Genomic DNA, 20,841 nt, shown 5'->3' on the forward strand with positions numbered 1-20,841 from the left:
GAATCTTGTTAGGTATTTGTGAATCTTTTTCTAGTTTGTTTCAGTGCTGCTAAGCAAGCTAACAAGAGTAATATATAGGTTGAAATAGTTCTGACAGCTGGGTGTGGTGGCTCACACCTTTAATCCCAGCACTTGGGAGGCAGAGGTTGGAGGATTGTCATTAGTTCAAGGCCACCCTGAGATTACATAGTGAATTCCAGGTTAGCCTGGGCTAGAGTGAGACCCCACTTTAAAAAAACCAAAAAAAAAAAAACCCCCCCCAAAAAAACCTGTAACATTCTTTATCAAAGTTGAAAAATTCAAGTTACAGCTGTAAGAATTCAGCCAATATTCTATAAGATCAATGTAACATGAGAATCTTTTACAAATCTGAATCAGTAAGTGCCAGTTTTTAACCCTGAATTACTGATTTAATGTTGGAGCAGATTCTACTGAACTAATTCTTGAAATCTGTGTGGATCTAAGGGCAGTCTGGAAAAAAGGGGGGAACCTTATAGGTAGTAGGTTAAATTTAAAATACTTAAGTTGGCTTGAAAAAAAAAGTGTGAGATTGTAACAGCCTCTGGCATGTAGTGGGGTCTGTGAAGTTTCCAGAAAGAAGGCACTGATCACGTAGTCTTTCAGACACAGAATACTTTGTTGTGCCCAGGGTTGAAAAGATTAAAACATTAAAACACTGGGGCTGGAGAGATGGCTTGGTTAAGGACACTTACTTATAAAGCCTGGCAACCCCTCCCACCATCCTCCTCAGTCCCTCTCCTATTCCCTCCACTGAACCCCTTCTTTTTTCCACCTAGTTCTTTTATTTTTAAATTCATTCTTCCTTCCTTTCCTCCTCCTCCTCGTCCTCCTTCTTCTTTTTTTGAGGTAGGGTTTCACTCTAGTCCAGGTAACTGGAATTCACTATGTAGTCTCAGGCTGACCTTGAATTCATGGGAATCCTCCCACCTCTGCCTCCTGAGTGCTGGCACTAAAGGCATGTGCCACCACGCCCAGCTTATTTTTAAAATTTGTAATAAATATTTATTTAAGAGAGCAGAGGTAGGAAAGAAGAGACACAAAATGTGAAGGCTCTTTACCACTGCACATGAACTCCAGTCACACGTACCACTTTGTGCAACTGACTTTAAGTGGGTACTGGGGAACTGAACTCATAGCAGACTTTGTAAGCAAGTGCCTTTAACTGCTGTGCTATCTCTACAGCCCCCCTCTTTATTTTGATGTCATCATTTTACCCTTTCTATTATGTGTGTCTTGTGTCGGTAGTATTGGCCACTGTGAGGTCATGAATGCCATGCCACTTTGTGTCTGGAAGACAGTATTGCATTCCTTTGCTTCCGTTGGCTCTTACATTTTTTCGGCCATCTCTTCCCCAATGATCCCTGAGTCTTGAAGAGTGTGAGAGAGATTTCTCACTTTGTGCTGAACACTTTATTATCCCTTCATCTCAGCACTTTGATGATTTTTAAGTGTCTCCAGTTGTCACCACTGCCTGCAAAGGCTTCTTTAACCAAAAATGAGAGTAGTAATGATATGTGGGCCTGAACATAAGTGTTTAGAGGGAAGTTTGGTGGGCATAATAATCATTTTAGCTTACAACAGTAATAGTGTACCCCCTAGGCTTATCCCTAGCCATAGGCTTTATTGGGTTTTCAGTACTTGGCATGAATTCCCTCCTGTGGAGCAGGCCTCAAATGCAACCTGAGAGCAGTTGTTTTCCTCTGTGACAGATGTGCCAGTATTGTACCAGTTGGTGCCTTTGGCCTGGTTGGTCAGCTGTTAAGTGTCTGTGTGTGTGCGAGTGCGCGTGTTTGAGCGTGCGCGCGCATGCGCTACTGTTATTAGCACCTTACACTTTGTGTGTGTGTGTGTGTGTGTGTTTTGTTTTTTTTAAATTAAATTAAGTTAATTTATTTGAAAGAGCGAGAGAGAAAGAGGCAGAGAGAGAGAATGGGTGTGCCAGGGCCTCTAGCCACTGCAAACAAACTCCAGAGGCACACGCCACCTTGTGCATCTGGTTTACGTGGGGCCTGGGGAATCGAACCTAGGTACTTTGGCTTTGCAGGCAAACACCTTAACTGCTAAGCCACCTCTCCAGCCCACACTTTTTTGGAGACAGGGTCTTGTGTCCCAGGCTGGCCTCAAACATGCTTTTTTTTTTTTTCCCCAAGGTAGGGTCTTGCTCTAGCTTAGGCTGACATGGAATTTCACTGTGTAGTCTCAGCATGCCATCAAACTCAGGGTACTCCTACCTCAGCCTCCCAAGTACTGAGATTAAAGGTGTGTACTACCATGCCTTGCTCAAACACGCTTTGTAGTAAGGCTGGCCTCAAACTCTGATCTTGATTTTGTTTTCCAGCTGCTGTAATTATAGTCATAATCCCAGCTAAATTTGATTTCTGTTTCTAGTTACAGTTTCAGAGTTCAGATTGGAGGTTGTTGATTGAAGAAGAAAAGCAGATTGTCAAGGCAACAGGTACTGCATCTCTCATTTGATAAAGTCGTCTTTGTTATTTTCCACCAGAGAATAAAGAACCTTTTGTTCCAAAGCCTGATGTTGAAAGGTTAGCAAAATATTATTACATTAATCAAGCCAAGAATCTTATGCATTTGTGAACCAAGAGTAAGATTTCACAGTGTTAGAGCATTAAAAGGAACTTGTGTAATATTCTTGGATTTTCAGGCTTATGTGCACACAAGTTAGCTTCTGAAAAACAGCTTGAAATACAGAGGTTTAGTGGCTAATTTATTTCTGTGTTTTTCTTCTTTATTTCCATTTCTTTCTCTTCCTCCTTTCTTCTTTCTCTCCCTCCTCATCCTTTTTTTTTTCTTTGAACAGGGTCTTGGTACTGTATGTAGCTCAGGCTGTCCTTGAACACACTAGGTAGCCCAGGATAACCTTGGACTCTTGGGAATCTTTTCCTAGTCTCCAAGTGCTGATAATTGCAAGTGTGAACCACTAAACTTGGCTGGTTCATGTACTTATTTATTAATGTATTTATTATGTATGTTTGGCTTTTTTGAAGAAGGGTCTAACTGGAGCTCAGGATGACCAGGAGCTCATTTTGTAGCACAACCTGGCCTTGAGCTCCTGGTGATCCTTCTACGTTAGCCACTTAGCTTTGATTCATGTATTTCTGCCTGCATGCGTCAAGTTTACTGTTCAAGATGGTGAGGATAGAACAACAAAATAATTTTACATTTTAAAAAGAGAGACTGACTGAAAATATACTTAGGCATGTTAGGTCTGGAATTGTCACAGGCAAAAATATGGGTAGGAAGGCCGAGGAGATGGCTCAGTAGATAAAGTGCTTGCTGTGCAATCGTGAGGTTCTGAGTTCAAATCTATGGTACCCATGTATGTGCTGTGCAGGTGTGGTGACCCACCTGTAGTCCCAGCCCTTGAGAATGAGGACAGGACCCCCTGGGGCAAGCTAGTCATCCAGACTAGTGGGAGAACCTGCTTCAATGAAGTGAAGAGTGATCAAGTAAGATACTTGATGTGAACCTTTGGCCTCCACATACACCCTTGTGAACACATACACACTACATACACGTATACAAAAAATGGGTAGTTAAGTGTGGTTTTATTTGGAATCAGTTATTATCCTTTTGGTGTACAAACTTAGAAATGTTGGCTTTTGGCAAGAATACCTTGTGCAACAACAAAAAAAATGGGGCAAACACACAGGGCATGTGTGCAGCTCAGTACTTAGCATATGTATACAAGCTACATGTGCAATCTCCAAGGGCACAAAAGAAAGGGGAAAAAGTAAAGGTGTTAAATTTGTATGCATATGTATAAAAATCCCATAATAAGTATCATTTGATACAAAGAACTCTGAGTAAAAATGAAGTGAGAGCTGGGTGTGGTGGTGCATACCTTTAATCCCAGCACACAGAAGGCAGAGGTTGGAAGACCACTTTTAGTTTGAGGCCCGCCTAAGACTACATAATTATTTCCAGCTGAGTACTTGGTTTCCATTCTCCAGGGAATGCTAGTGGTGAAAGGAAATTATGTAGGTTTTCCCTGTTAAATCCCAACCTGTATAACATTTCTGATGCTTGAATACCCATTTCATTTGTTCATGTGCAACTATTTCACAGATTGAATATTTTACAAGGAATTGTCCATTTTCATTGCACCTCCACTGTATGGAAGGACATTTTGAGCTTTTAAATTCCACTTTAATTGCTGTTGTGCTTTAGCAACAAACAGAAAACTCCATGAAGCCTAGCACTCCAAACAGATGACAAATGAAATAATTACCTATTTATTTGAAATCTTTTTTTTTTTTTTTTTTTTTGGTTAGATGATAAAGAAACATCACCTTCAGGTTTGCCATTTTCAAAGTTGTCTTGGGTTGGAGGTAGAGACATATTTAAAGCCCCTAGTTGGGCTGGAGGGATTGCTTAGTGGTTAAGGTGTTTGCCTGCAAAGCCAAAGAACCCTGGTTCGATTTCCCAGGACCCATGTTAACCAGATGCACAAGGGGGCGCATGCTTCTGGAGTTTGTTTGCAGTGGCTGGAGGCCCTGCCATGCCCATGTCTCTCTCTCTCTCTCTCTCTCTCTCCTTTTTTCTCTGTCAAATAAATAAATAAAGCCCCTGGTTGATCCCCAGATGGTATTAAACTTTAATACATATTATGGGATTTTTATACATATGCATACAAATTTAACACCTTTACTTTTTTCCCCTTTCTTTTGTGCCCTTGGAGATTGAACTTGTGGCTTGTATATGCTAAGTACTGAGCTGCATACCCAGCCCTGTGTCCCCCCCCCCCTTTTTTTTTGAGGTAGGGTTTTACTCTACCCCAGGCTGACCTGGGATTTATTATGTTGTCTCAGGGTGGCCTTGAACTCTGTCTCCCGAGCGTTGGGATTAAAGGCATGTGCCACCACACCCGGCCAGTATTCTTGTATTTTTGAGACAATGCTGTGCTATGTACTCCAGGCTGGCTTTGAACTCACAGCATCCTCCTGTTCCTGCCTCCTCAGTGCTGGGAGCACAGTCATGTTCCATCACTTGATTATGCCCTTTCCATCTTAAATAGGCACTTAACATGCATTGTGACTGTCACTTGTACAGTTTAAACTACAACAGCATAGATTTTTGTTTCTTCAACAATTTCCCATATACTCTGTTCTTACTGTAGATTTTAACTTTGGCATAGGGTTTTTTTTTTCTCCCTTAAATTGAGTATTTTCATTTAAAGGAAGCAGTGTACAGCTTCTTACTGGCATATCTGAATCACTACCAGCATCATGATTCTTGAGCTGCTCATTTTGAAATAAGGAGCACTTGAACACACGCACTGCTGTGTTCCCATAGTAGATCTGATAACCAAGAAGACTCCAGATGATTAATAGGCCTGGAGAGAATGCAGAGTAGATGCCCCAGAGGAAGGAAGGATTCACATCCAAGGATGGAATGTGATGTAACTTGTTCTTTATACTTGAGGCTATGATTTGAAATTTAAACCTTGCAAATTATTTCTTGGAGTTTTCTATTTAATATTTTTGGTCTGTCATTGACTATAGGTATCAGAAACCATAGAAAGTAAAACTACAGAAATCACTTTCTCTTTTCCTTTTTTTCCCCCCCTCCTGCTCCCCAATAAGTAAAATAAAAATATTAAAAAAAAAGATTATAGGAAGCCTTGTGATGAATAGGTGAAGTTGCTTTAAGAAAATTTCACTCCAGTCAGTCATGGTGGCACATGCATTTAATCTCAGAACTTGGGAGGCAGAGGTAGGTGGATCACTGTGAGTTCAAGGCCAGCCTGAAACTACATAGTGAATTTCAGGTCAGCCTGGGCTAGAGCAAGACCCTACTTTGAAGGAAAAATAAAAAACAAACAATAACAACAATAAAAAACTTCTTTACTTTCATGTAAATATAGATGTCAAGGTAGACTTTCTTCTATATTAGCTATAGTCACTGAATGCATTGTTTTTCCTTTTTTTTGAGGTAGGGTTTCACTCTGGTCCAGGCTGACCTGGAATTCACTAGGTATTCTCAGTGTGGCCTCGAACTCACAGTGATCCTTCTGCCTCTGCCTCCCGAGTGCTGGGATTAAAGACATGTGTCATCACATCTGGCTTGTTTTTCCTATTTTTATTGAGTGAAGTTTTATGATAGTGTGAGGACTCTAATGTGAATTTAATTTTTTTTTTTTTTTGGTGTGTGTCAGGTGGGGGCATGCCATGGTGTGTATGTGGAGGTCAGAGGACAGCTTCAGCTTTTGGTTCTTACCTCCCATCTTGTTTGAGGCAGTGTCTCTTGTTCACTGCTGTATTTGCCAGGTCAGCTAGCGTACGTGCTTTTGGGTGATTCTCCTGTTTCTGCGACCCGGCTTGCCTTAGGTGTGCTGGGATTACAGGTGCTTGTGATAATATCTGGCTTAAAAAAAATATTTATTTGAGAGAAAGGCAGTGAGGGTGGAGGGAGAGACTGGGCACACTAGGGCTTCTAACCACTGCAATGAACAGACTCCAGACACATGTGCCACCTTATGCATCTGGCTTTATGTGGGTACTGGATTACTGAATCAGGGTCCTTAGGCTTTGCAGGCAAGCGCCTTAACCGCTGAGCCATCTCTTCAGCCCATATCTGGCTTTTTATATGGGTTCTGGAATTTTAAATTCAGGTACTTGTGCTTATCTTCCAGGACCTCTAACTTGAATTTAAAATACATTTTGTTTAGTGTATAAATATCTCAAGGCACCAGGAGTGGTGGTGCATACCTTTAGCCTTGAATCCCAGCATTCAGGAGGTAGAGATAGGAGGGTCACTGTGAATTCAAGGCCACCCTGAGACTACATAGTGAATTCCAGTTCAGCCTGGGCTAGGGTGAGATCCTTCCTCCAAAAAACTAAACAAAACAAAAAAACAAAACCTCAGTAAAGTACTTTGAATTTTCTGTACCAATAGTCTTTTTTAAAAAAAAAAAACTACTTGAGAGAGCGATAAAGAGGCAGAGAGAGCACATAAGCACCAGGGCCTCCAGCCACGGCAAACAAACTCCAGATGCACGTGCCACATTGTACATTGGGCTCATGTGGGTCCTGGGGAATCAAACTCTGGTTCATAGGCTTTGTAGGTAACTGTCTTAACACCTGAGCCATTTCTTCAGCTCCTGTACCAATAATTTGAACAGAAAAATATGGGGGAAGTTTTAGTTACTACCTTTAATTTGCAAAAGAGAAAATTCTATTTGACTTTTTAAGAAGTGTGAAACAGAATGACCTACAATAAACACATATTTAATTGGCTCATGGTCATTTAGGATGTTTATAAACAGAGTATATAATTTTTTAATATTTTATTTCATTGTAGTTCATTATTAATTTTTTTGAGATAGGATTTTCTTTTTATTTATTCATTTGAGAGAGAGAGAGAGAGAGAAAGAGGCAGAGAGAGAAAGGGGCAGAAAGAGAGAGAGAATGGGTGCGCCAGGGCCTGTAGCCACTGCAAACAAATTCTAGACGCATGCACTACCATGTGCATCTGGCTTATGTGGCTTCTGGGGAATCGAATCTGGGTCCTTTGGCTTTGCAGGCAAGCACCTTAACTGCTAAGCCATCTCTCCAGCCCTTTTTTTTAAAAAATATTTTATTTATTTATTTGGCAGAGATAGGGGCTCATGTACCCCAGGCTTCCCTCAAACTTTTTTATAGCAGAGGATGAGCTTGAACTTCTGACCCTCCTTCCTCTGCCTCCTGTGTGCTGGGATTATGGGCATGTACTTGCACACAGGGTTTATGAGATGCTGGGGTTGAACCCAGCCAGGGCTTTGTGTCTGCTAGGCAAGCACTATCCCAGGTGAGCTATTTTCCCAGCCCTAGTCTTAGTAGTTTTTCTTCTCTTTTTTAGTTTTTATTTATTTACTAGAGAGAGAGAGAGAGGGAGAGAGGGAGGGAGGGAGGGAAGAAGAATGAATATAGGCACGTCAGGGCCTGCAAATGAATTCCAGATGCATGTACCATGTGCATCTGGCTTATATGGATTCTGGGGAATCAAACCTTGGTTCTTAGGCTTCGCAGGCAAGCACCTTAACTTCTAAGCCATTTCCTTTTAATATTTTTATTTATTTGTTTGCAAGAAGAGACAATGAGGATGAGAGTGAATGGGTGGGCATGTCAGGACCTTCTACCATTGCACATGAACTCCAGATACATGCACTACTTCATACATCTGGCTTTACATGGGCTCTTGGGAATCAAACTTGGACCACAAGCTTTGTAAGCAAGTACCTTTAAGCACTGAGCCATCTTCCCAGCCCCTCTCTTGTTTCTTAAGATGGAAGCTTAGGTCCTTTTGTTTTTTTTTTAATATTTCACTTATTTGCAAGCAGAGAGAGGAGAGAGAAACAGAGAGAGATGGGGGGAGGATGTGCATGCCAGGGTCTTTAGCATCTGCAAACGAACTGCAGATGCATGTGACACTTTGTGCATCTAGCTTTATGTGGATACTGGTGATTTGAACTTGGGTCATTAGGCTTTACAGGCAAGTGCTTTAACTGCTGAGCCATCTCTCCAGCCCCATAAATCATTGTTTTAATACTTTCCTGTTTGATGAATATGAGTGTTAAGTGCTATAAATTTCTAAGTACTGCTTTGCTGTATCCTACATGATCCTAAGATCATGTCCTCGGTAATTAGAGATAATTTTATGTGTGTGTGTGTATTTGTGTGTGTGTGTTTGGAGCAGGGTCTCAACTCTAGCTCACGCTGATTTGGATTCTGTAGACCCTTGCTGGCCTCAAACTCTTAATGATCCTCCTACCACAGCCTGGAACTAAAGGTGTGAGCCACCACACCCTGTTAAGAGATACTTCTTTTCCAACTTGGATCTCTTTTATTTCTTTGTATAATTGTACTGGCTAGAACTTTTAGCACATGCTTTTAGTAGTAGTGGAAGCCCTGATCCTTTTCCTGATCTTTCACCATTTTATGGTGTTAGCTGTGGGCTTTTGATAAATGGCCCTTGATCATGTTGAGGAAATTTTCTTCTAGTTTTCTTAGAATTTTTAATCAGGAAAGGGGTGTTAGGATTAGTCATCTGCCTTTTCTGTATCAATTGAGTTAATCACGCTTCATTTTTTCTTTGGTCTACTAATACTGCATGACTATTATATTGTGATTGTTACACTAGTGTTATTACAAGTTTACAAGACTAGTTTTGCTAGTTATTTCTTTGTTTTCTTTTCCTGCCTCAGTCTCCTGAGTGTCCTCAGTGATAGGCATGTGTGGCCATATTTAGTTCTTTTTAGATAGAGAATACCTATTGCATCTTTCGACATTCATTTTCTCCATTAACTTTTTTAGAACTAAAAAAAAATGTTTTTTTCAAGGTAGGGTCTCACTCTAGCCCAGGCTGACCTGGAATACACTATGTAGTCTCAGGGTGGACTCGAACTCACAGCGATCCTCCTACCTCTGCCTCCCGAGTGCTGGGATTAAAGGTGTGCACCACCATGCCTGGCTGTCCATTAACTTTTTAATTAACTTTTAAAACTTTTTTGCCTTCTTTAGCTTTTAGTTGACTTTCTATGTATTTTTGAATTAAGAAACTATTTGTTCATGTATTTACTTACTTGAGGTACAGGATGAGCATGGCAGGGCATCTTGCCAGTGCAAATGAACTCCAGACACAGGTGCCACTCTGCATCTGGCTTTACATTAGTACTAGGGAATTATACCCAGGCTGGCAGGCTTTGTAAGCAAGCCCTTTTAACTGCTGAGCTGACTCCCAAACACTGATATTTCATTTTAATTTTCACACATTTCAGGATTTTCATATTTCTCTTTTGGTTGTTATTCTTTTTTTAAATTGTTTTTCCCTTTGAGACCAGGGTCTCAAGTAGAGCAGGCTAGCTTGCAACTTGCTATTTAGCCAAGGATAACTTTGAACTACTTGAGTTCTTGAGTCTCCTGCTTCTGCCTTGCAAGTGCTGGGATTATGGGCATGTACCACCATGCCTGGCTTCTTTCTTTCTGTCTTTCACTTATTTATTTATTATTATTAAGTAGACACTTTGTATGGACATATTGTATGCTGGTACCATCATTTCCCTCCTCCTCCTCCCCACCTCACTGAGGGTTCTCCTTAGTGGGATTGCTGGTATTCACCGTGGTGTCATGACTTGTGAAAGCAAATTCTTCAGCAGAATTCCTCGAGTCTTGGTGAGTGTGCTTTAAGTCTACATTAGTGCTATGCTTCTTTTTTCCTTGAACTTTTTCTTCTTGACAACTTCCATAATTATAGACAATAAACCATGATAATTCCCTCCTCCCATTTTCCTCTTCACAAATCCACTCTCCATCATATCCCCCCCACTCAATTAGTCTCTTTTATTTTGATGCCATTATCTTTTCCTCCTATTGTGAAGGTCCCCTAGGTAGTGCCAAGGCATTGCGAGGTCATGGGTGTCCAGGCTACTTTGTGTCTGGAAGAGTGCACTGTAAGCAGTCCTACCCTTCCTTTGGCTCTTACATTCTTTCTGCCACCTCTTCTGCAGTGGACCCTGAGCCTTGGAGGGTGTGAAAGAGATGCTTCAGTGCTGAGCACTCCTCTCTCATTTATTCTCAGTACTATGGTGCCTTTTGAGTCAGTGCCACCTGAAAATAGAAGCTTCTCTAACCAAAAGTGAGAGTAGCATTAATATATGGGCATGGATATTAAGAGAAGTGCTTATTGGGCGGGTTGGTGAGCATAATATATATAGCCAGACACCCACAGGCATTATGCCCCTATGGCTCATGACCTTCCCTGTCATAGGCTTCTTTTTTTTTTTTTTTTTTTTTTCCAAAGTAGGGTCTCACTCTAGCTCAGACTGACCTGGAATTCACTATGGAGTCTCAGGGTGGCCTTGAACTCACAGCAATCCTTCTACCTCTGCCTCCTGAGTGCTGAGATTAAAGGCGTGCACCACCACGCCCGGCCCCTGTCTTAGGTTTTCAGTACCAGGCATGTATTCCCTCTTGTAGAGTGGGCCTCCAGTCCAGTTAGAAAGCAGTCGGTTTCCCCCATTACAGACATGCCACTGTTGTACCTGTTGGCTTATTTGGCCTGGCTGGCCAAATTTAAGGCTTGCAGTGTCCACTGCTATTTATCTCCACTGGTGACCTCTCTCTCCTATTGGGCTGTATGCAGCATAGTTTATTCCAGCTTTCTGTCAGCTGGTCTATAGGGAGAAGGTTTTCAGCTCAGTCTAGCTTGACTTCTCAGTGACCTTTCAGCCCAAGCATGTGGAGTCTTCAGCAATAGGGTCTTACCATCTGGTTTCTGGTTATTTCTGGTTGGAAACCAAGCACCTTGACAATTGCCTCTAATGTTTTTGGGGGCACCAGGGACATCCCTGGCACTGAAATTTTTCTAGTAACAATCTATGGCTTCTGGGTGTGCAATTGTCCAGAAAAGTAGGTTTCCATATGGTTTATTTATACCCTGTTACATTTAAAAAAAAAATTTGTTTATTTAGTTGCAAGCAGAGAGAGAGGAGAGAGACTGACAGAGAGAGAATGGGCATACCAGGGCCTCCAACCATTACAAACAAACTCCAGATGTGTGCACCCCCTTGTGCATCTGGCTGAGGTGGGTCCTGGGGAATCATACCAGGGTCCTCTGGCTTTGCAGGCAAGTGCCTTAGCTGCTAAGCCATATCTCCAGCTCTTAATTTTTTTTTTTTTTGAGGTAACCTCTTAATTTTTTTTTTAAGGCAAGCTCAGCAGCCATTTTTTTTTTAAATGTGAGAATGAGAAACAGAGACAGAGAGAATGAATTGGTACACCAGGGCCTCCAGCCACTGCAATTGAACTCTAGATGCATGCATCCCCTTATGCATATGTGCGACCTTGCATGTTTGCATCACTGTGCATCTGGCTTATGTGGGATCTGGAGATTTGAACATGAGTCCCTAGGCTTTGCAGGCCTTAACCATTAAGCCATCTCTCCAGTCCAACCCCGTTAAATTTTGATTAACTCTCCACCACCCTTCCTTTACTCAATTTCTTTCCCTGACCTCACTTAGGCCATTCCTCTCCCATTAATCTGTTCATCTATTGCATTCTACAACACCATCCCCTAAGTCCTCTCCTCTCCTCCCTTCCTTATAGTCCCTTTCTAGTTTACTGGCCTCTGACACTGATTTTTATCCCAACTCTCAAGTCTAAACATTTGATCTACATATGCTAGAGAACATGTGGTGTTTGGCTTTCTGGGCCTAGGTTACCTCATTTAGTATAACCCTTTCTGGATTCACCCATTTCCCAGCAAATTTCATTTTTCTTTACTGCTGAATAGAACCCCATTGTATAAATGTACCATGTGGTAGTTTGATTCAGGTGTCCTCCATAAACTTAGGTGTTCTGAATGCTAGGTTCCCAGTTGATGGAGATTTGGGAATTAATGCTTCCTGGAGGCAGTGTATTGGGGGTGGGCTTATGGGTGTTATAGCCAGTTTCCCCATGCCAGGGTTTGGCACACTCTCCTGTTGATATTGTCCACCTTATGTTGGCCAGGGGGTGATGTCCCCTTTTGCTCATGCCACTGTTTTCCCCTGCCATTGTGGAGCTTCCCCCTTGAGGCGGTAAGCCAAAACAAACCTCTTTTTCCCACAAGCTTCTCTTGGTTGGGTGATTTCTACCAGCGATGCAAACCTGACTGCAACATACCACATCTTCATTATGCATTCATCAGTTTAGGGACATATAGGCTGGTTCCATTTTCTAGCTATTGTGAATAGCGCAGCCATAAATATGAATGTGCAAGTCTCTTTAAGGTAGTGAGATGAGTCCTTAGGGTACATGCCTAGGAGTGCTATAGCTGGATCATATTGTAAATCTATTTTCAGCTGTCTGAAGAACCTCCACACTGATTTCCACAATGGCTGTACCAGTGTACATTCCCACCAATAGTGTAGAAGAGTTCATCTTTACCTGCATCTTCACCAGCATTTATTGTCATTTGTTTTCTTGATGATAATCATTCTGATAGGAGTGAGATGGAATCTTAAAGTAGTTTTTTTTTTTTAGTTTTTCAAGGTGGGGTCTCACTCTGGTCCGAGCTGACCCGGAATTCACTGTTTAGTCTCAGGGTGGCCTCGAACTCATGATAAACCTTACCTCTGCCTGCCGAGTGCTGGGATTAAAGGCGTGCGCCACAACACCCAGCCTTCGAAGTAGTTTTAATTTGCATTTCCCTGATGGCTAAGTATGTAGAGCTTTTTTTTGTTTAGATGTTTGTATGCTATCTGTATTTCTTCCTTTGAGAACGCTATTTAGTTCCATAGCCCATTTTAAAAAAATGTTTTATTTATTTGAGAGCAACAGACAGAGAGAGAAAGAGGCAGAGAGAGAGAGAGAGAGAGAGAGAGAGAGAGAGAGAGAGAGAGAGAAAGAATGGGAGTGCCAGGGCCTCCAGCCACTGCAAATGAACTCCAGACATGTGCACCTACAGACATATGCACCCCCTTGTGCATCTGGCTAACATGGGTCCTGAGGAATCAAGCCTCAAACTGGGGTCCTTAGGTTTCAACTGGAGTCCTTAGGCTTCACAGGCAAGCACTTAACTGCTAAACCATCTCTCCAGCCCTGTAGCCCATTTTTTAGTTGGGTTGTTTGATTTCTTTTTATTTAGTTTTTTGAGTTCTTTGTATATCCTGGATATTAATCCTGTGTTAAATGTATAGCTGGCAAAGATTTTCTTCCATTCTATAGGTTACCTCTTTATATGTCCTTTGCTATATAAAAGCTTTTTAATTTCATGAGGTCCCAGTGGTTTTATATACTGAGCAATTGGGATTATATTTAGAAAGTCGTTGCCTATGCTAATATGTTGAAGGGTGCCATTTACCACTGAGCACTCAACTGTGACTTGGGTGAGTTTTGAGTCTCCTGAGTAGTCACCATCATCTGCAAAAGGAAGTTTTCTGACCAAAGGGGAAAGCAATATTAATCTTTGGGTATAAACAAAATGCAGATATTAGAGGGTAATTTCATGGGCATAGTATATCATTTTCGTCAATTAATAGTAATGGTTTGCCCCTGGGGTTCATGACCATCCCAGCCATAGATTTTGAACTTGGTTTTTCTGTAACGGGGATGAATTCCTTCCCATGGAATCATCTTGGATCCTATCACAGAGCAGTTGGTTGCTCCCATAATTGTTATGCCACTGTTGCACTGGTGGGCACTCTTGCCTGGTTAGTTGAGTATGTAGCACATAGTTTGGCTCCATAGTTGGGTTAGCCTGTTGACGGGTTTCCTCTCCTAGCAGCGTCTATGGCCCTTTTTAGCATTGTGGCAGCAGAAAGAGGCTTCCAGCTCAGTTCCAGATTCTCAGTGCCCTGCAGCCAGACCATGCTGTGTCTTTAGCAATAGGGTTTACCATCTCGTTCTGTTGCGCAACCAAGAGCCTTGACAATAGGCTTGACAAGAGCTCCTGGGACCAACTCACTGGGAGATTTTCCATCCCTAGCACTGGGCTTTTCCTGTAACTACCTTTAGCTTCTGGGAACAGTATTATTTGCCCCTGTTGGAAATTCCTGCCCAAATTAGTGCTCTCTCTTTTGTTTGTTTGTTTGTTTGTTTATTTATTTATTTATTTATTTGAGAGCGACAGACATAGAAAGAAAGACAGATAGAGGGAGAGAGAGAGAATGGGCGTGCCAGGGCTTCCAGCCTCTGCAAACGAACTCCAGACGCGTGCGCCCCCTTGTGCATCTGGCTAATGTGGGACCTGGGGAACCGAGCCTCCAACCGGGGTCCTTAGGCTTCACAGGCAAGCGTTTAACCGCTAAGCCATCTCTCCAGCCCTCTCTTTTGTTTTTAATTGTGTATGTATCTTTTAAATATACATACATACATACATATATATCTTTAAATTTTAAAATTTTATTTATTTGAGAGAGAAAAATGAGAATGGGTACACCAGGGTCTTCACCACTGCAAGCAAATTCCAGATGCATGTACCACCTTGTACATCTGGCTTATGTGGGTCCTGAGGAATCGAACCTGGGTCCTTTGTTTTCTCAGACAAATACCTTAACCACTAAACCACCTCTCTAGCCCCTATATGTATCTTTTAATTTTTCTTTCTTTTTTTTTAAAATTTTTTTGTTTATTTTATTTATTTATTTGAGAGTGGCAGACAGAGAGAGAGAGAATGAGAATGGGTATGCCAGGACCTCCAGCCACTGCAAATGAACTCCAGATGCATGTGGCCTCTTGTGCATCTGGCTAACATGGGTCCTGGGGAATTGAGCCTCGAACTGGGTCCCTTAGGCTTCATAGGCAAGCGCTTAACTGCTAAGCCATCTCTCCAGTCCCCCCTCACCTTTTTTTTTTTTCTTGAGGTAGGGTCTCACTCTGGCTCCAGGCTGACCTGGAATTCACCATGTAGTCTCAGGGTGGCCTCAAACTCATGGCGATCCTCCTATCTCTGCTTTCCAAGCACTGGGATTAAAGGCGTGTGCCACCACACCTGGCTTATATATATATCTTTTAATGGATAATTTTTATACTTTTATATAATGTATTTTAAAAATATTTATTATTTATTTGACACTGCAAATGAACTCTAAACTCTATGCCACTTTGTGCATCTGGCTTAATGTGAGTCAAAGCCAGGCATCATGCTTTGCAAGAAAGAGCCTTTAACTGCTGAGCCATCTCACCAGCCTACATAATGTATTTTGACCATAATTCCCACTTGTTACTTTCTTCTTTTTTAAAAAAATATTTATTTACTCATTTATTTGCAAGAAAAGAGAGAAGACGAATGAACGTGTTAGAGCCTCTAGCCACTGTAAATGAACTCCAGATGCATGCATCACTTTGTGCATCTGGCTTTACATGGATACTGGCGAATTGAGCCCAGGTCATTAGGTATTGCAGGCAAGTGCCTTACCTGCTGATCCATCTCTTCAGCCCAAATATATATATTATAAGCAGAGAGAGAGAGAGAAGAGAGACAGAGAGAATAGGCACGCCAAGCTTCCATCCACTGCAACTTGTGCCACTTTGTTCATCTGGCTTTACGTGGGTACTGGGAATTGAACTTAGGTCCTTAGGCTCTGAAGGCAAGCTCATTAATTGCTGAGCCATCTCTCCAGCCCCTCCGTACTTTCTTATGCATCTGTCCCCCATCCTTCTACCACTTTTCCACTGAACCTCTTTTTCTTTCCAACCAATCCCCCCTCTTCTATTTTTTACTTTTATCTATGTAATGTGGTATGTGTGTGATGGTGTATGCACATGTATGTGCCCTTACAGTGCCCATGCTCTTACTTGTGGTGCCAGGAGCAGAATTTTGGGAAGCCTGTTCCCTTGCTTTTCCATCCTGAGTCTCCTACTGCTGCTGTAGCCTGCTTGCTCTCCCCTCTCCTGCCAAGAGCCTGGGTGATTCCCTGGTGTCTGCTCCTTTTTGTGGGCTGGAGTCATAGGTGTGATAGGTGTGTGTGCCCATGCCCAGCTGTTTACATGGGATGTGGAGGGCCAAACTCAGGTAGCTTCAGGCTCCTTATGCTATGCCAGGAAGCACACTCACTGCAAGCCATCTCTCCAGTCCTCCTCTTCTGTTTTTTTTTTTTTTTCAGGGTAGGGTCTCACTCTGGTCCAGGCTGACCTGGAATTAACTATGTAGTTTCAGAGTGGCCTTGAACTCTCGTTGATCCTCCTACCTCTGCCTCCCAAGTGCTGGGATTAAAGGCGTGCGCCACCATGTCCGGCTCCTCCTCTTCTGTTTTGATGTCACGTTGCCCCTCCTGCATTATCCATGACAACATTGTGATGGGCCCATTATTGTGAAGGCCTTGTTTAGATAACTGTAGCCTCTTTGTGGTCATGAATGCAGTGACCACTTCATGTTCTGAAGACAGTGTTCAAAAGCGCTCCCTGCCATCCTCTGTTCTTTGTTCTGTGTGTTTAGTGTTTTGACTATAATGTGATATGGGGAATTTCTTTGCTGGTCTTGTCTCTTTGTTCTTCTGTATGCCTCTTGTATCTTGACAAGCATCTCCCTAGATTTGGAAATTTTTCTTCTACAGTTTTATTGAAAATATGTTCTATACCACTGTTTGGAAGTTCCTCTGTGCCCATTATTGGACTATTTGGTCTTTCCACATTGTCCATGTTTCACTCACGTTTCGTTCATATGTTTTTTTGAACCTCTCATTGGTTCTGACTAATGATGAGTCTTCCTTGTCTTTAAGGCCTGATGTCTTCCACTTGATCCATTCTGTTGGTTAAGTGGCTTGCTGTATTTTTCATCTCCAGCTTTACTTTAGTTTGGTTTTGATTTGGATTGCTATCTTTTTCATATCCTGGTTTCATTGCATCCATCCGTTTGTGTTCTCTTGGAATTCATTTGGGCACCAAGTGTTGCATGGCTTTTCCTAGTCTTCTTAGAGAGTGAAAGCACCTGCAGACCACAGGAAGGATTCCTTCGAGTCCGAGCCAGTGAATTTACTTGGTTTGTTTAAATGCACAAGTTTGACCTCCACTGTGACCATTGATGCAACTGAAGAATCCCTCCCCTAGTCAGTTGCTTTCCTCTTAAATACTCTTGGGACGAGTGGGCCTTGTGAAGAGTTCATAAAGGCCCTGCGCCTTCCCTTCTGTCATGAGGGTTCTGGGCCAGGCACGGGGTCGGTCACAGCTGCTCTAATTCATGGAGGCAATGGTCACGTCCATTCTGGAGGAAACAGCTACAACTTTGATTTATTTTCTTATGGAACTATCATCTCAAAGTTGTGGAGGGTTTTATTTTTATTTTTTTAACTACAAACTTGGGGCCGGAGAGATGGCTCCATCAATGAAGTACTTGCTGAGCTACTTCGAGTACCTGAGTTCAGATCCTCAGATACCACATAAAAGCGGGAATTCTTTTTTAAAAAATATTTTTTATTTTTATTTATTTATTTGAGACAGAGAAAGAGGCAGATAAATGAAGGAGGGAGAGAGAGAGAGAATGGGGCACCAGGGCCTCCAGCCAGTGCAAACAAACTCCAGATGCGTGTACCCCCTTGTGCATCTGGCTTATGTGGGTCCTGGGGAAATCAAACTTTGATCCTTTGCCTTTGCAGGCACGCATCTTAACTGCTAAGCCATCTCTCCAGCCCCGGGAATTCTTAAGACAAGAGAGGGGAGATAGAGATAGGAAGCTCCTAACGAGATACCCTGCCTCAAAATGATGTAGGGGAGGACCAAAGTGAAAGTTGTCTTCTGACCTCCACACAGGCATCATATCATGCATGCAACTGCACTCACACATGCACACGCACACAGTAACTAGGTAAATACATTAAAATGAAAAACTACAAACTGAAGTTTATATAAAAGTTGACTGAATAGGGCTGGAGTGATGGCTCAGCAGTTAAGGCTCTTACCTGTGAAGCATAAGGAACCAGATTCTGTTCCCCAGTACCCGTGTGAGACAGGTGCACTATGTGGTGCATATGTCTGGAATTCATTTGCAGTGGCTGGAGGCCCTGGCTCACCCATTCTGTCTGCTGCTGTCTTTCAAATAAACAAATAATAAAATATTTTTAGAAATTGACTGTATAATATTCCAAATGGGAATTGTTGTTTTGCAGATGTTTTCACCAATATTGGTATTGTATTTATTAATTTTATTTTAATTTTTTGGTTTTTTGAGGTAGGGTCTCGCTGTAGCTTAGGCTGACCTGGAATTCACTATGGAGTCTCAGGGTGGCCTTGAATTCATGGCGATCCTCCTACCTCTGCCTCCCAAGTGCTGGGATTAAAGGTGTGCACCACCACATGCAGCTTGTGTTTATTTTTGATGTGTGTTGTACGTGTAGACACATATGCATGTGAAGGCCAGAGAAAAATGTTGGTTGGCTCACACACACAGAATGTCATTGACCCTAGAGCTGCATGTTGGGCTGGATGGGCTGACCATTGAGCTCAGTGAGTCTTGGTCTCTGTTCCCCTAAGAACTGGGGTTCTTGATGTTTGTGGCCATTTCCAGCTGTTTACATGGGTGCAGGGGAACCAAATTGAGGCAGTCTCAGATCCTTTAGGGCCCCCATACTTGTGCTCCTACCTGTTGAATCATCTCCCCAGCCCAAATTTTGGCATTTTAATAAAATATTAATAAATACAGGGTAGGGGTCAGTTATAGAGTACTTACCTAGTACATGTGAGGACCTGGACTTAATCTCCAGTACCAGAAAAGAAAACCCAGTAAAACAATGTACAGAAGAAAACAGGAATAATGCTTTAGCTCAGACTGGCCTTGAACTTATTGCAGTCTTCCTGTCTCAGCCTCTTGAGGGCTGAGACTAAAGTATTTGCCACCATGCCCAGTTTTTGGTATAGTTTTATAGGTTATTAGTTTTTTTGCATGCTAGTTTTTCTAATATTTTATAATTTACCTTGCCAGTACACTAATGACAATTGTAAACTGTGTGCTGATTTTCTTTTCTAGAATTCATCACACAAATAACATGACCACCTCCTGGAGTGATCGGTTACAGAATGCAGCAGATGTGCCTGCAAATATGGATAAACATGCCTTGAAAAAGTACCGTCGGGAAGCCTATCATCGGTAAGATATTGTAGCCTCAGAGGGACTTGAGGAAGTGCATTCTTAACTATGTGTACTTTACAGGGGATGGGATAGATTTTTAAGTGTTTTATCCCAAGTCATAGCTAGAACATGGCAAATCTAGTCCAAAGCTCAAACTTTTTATTAGGACATGTGATACTCCTTCTTATAGCTATTCATAAAAATTCTTAAAATTGTTACTTGCTAGGAAATTGCACCTAGTTGATAAGAATGAAATTTCCTCTCCTCTTTTTCTTTTTCTCGTTAGTCCAGATCTTACTCTGTGCTGGCCTTGAACCTGAGGTGATCCTCCCTATCTCAGGCTTTCAAGTTCTGGGGTTATAGATGGGTGCCACTGTGTCTGAGTTAGTTGCTCGCTCGCTTGCTCCCTCCCTCCCTTCCTCCTTCACTCTCTCCCTTTTTAAGTTCCTTTCCTTTCCCTCCCTCTCTCAAATGGAGTCTTGCTATGTGGTTTGGGCAGGCCCCAGATACTTGGGACCAAGTAATTTTCCTGTCTCTGCCTCCCAAGGTGCCTAACTGAGCCTGAAGTTTTTTTTTTTTTGGGGGGGGTGGTTTCGAGGTAGGGTCTCACTCTGGTCCAGGCTGACCTACCTCTGCCTCCTGAGTGCTGGGATTAAAGGCATGTACCACCATACTTGGCTTGTTGAGAATGAAATTCTTTTTTATTTTTATTTAGAGAGAGAGAGAGAGACAGACAGACAGACAGACAATGAATGAACATGGGTGCACCAGGGCCTCCAGCCATTGCAAATGAACTCCAGACACATGTGCCCCCTTGTGCATCTGGCTAACTTGGGTCCTAGGGAATTGAACCTGAGTCCTTTGGCTTTATAGGCAAATACCTTAACTGCTAAGCCATCCCTCTAGCCCCTGAGAATGAAATTCTTAACAGCCAATTATAATTTTTAGACACAATTTTAAAATTGAGTCTACTGAAGCCATGCTTATTGGTGCACACTTGTGACCTCACCACTTGGGAAGAATAGGCAGGTAGATTAAGATTTCAAGATCTTATTCAGTTATATTGTGAGTTCAAGCTTAGCCCATGTTCCATAAGATCCTGTCTCAAAAAAAAAAAAAAAAGAACAAAAGAAAAAAATATAGGAACAAATACAAATAAGGTTAGGAGGTGCTTCCCTTACAAGCATGTGGACCTAAGTTCAGTTCCCAGGACTCAAAATGCTAGGTATGATAGCACATGCCTATAATCCCAGTGCTGGTCAGGCAGGTACAGTGATCCTT

The 20,841-nt window shown here is 42.2% G+C and overlaps 1 protein-coding gene across 1 annotated transcript in view; it reads left to right on the forward strand.

Annotated features, from left to right (window-relative positions):
* The first annotated feature begins 2,409 nt into the window (after positions 1–2,409).
* Nt5c2 (5'-nucleotidase, cytosolic II) overlaps positions 2,410–20,841 on the forward strand; it is an 88,141-nt gene continuing 69,709 nt past the window's right edge. The window contains exons 1-2 of the mRNA XM_004659387.3: positions 2,410–2,476; positions 19,459–19,578. Of these exons, the coding sequence (XP_004659444.1) occupies positions 19,478–19,578 (101 nt within the window). The 5' untranslated portion in view covers positions 2,410–2,476; positions 19,459–19,477. The remainder of the gene's footprint in view (positions 2,477–19,458; positions 19,579–20,841) is intronic.

The sequence above is a fragment of the Jaculus jaculus genome, chromosome 1 (genome assembly GCF_020740685.1).
Source record: "Jaculus jaculus isolate mJacJac1 chromosome 1, mJacJac1.mat.Y.cur, whole genome shotgun sequence".
NCBI classification, from domain to species: domain Eukaryota; kingdom Metazoa; phylum Chordata; class Mammalia; order Rodentia; family Dipodidae; genus Jaculus; species Jaculus jaculus.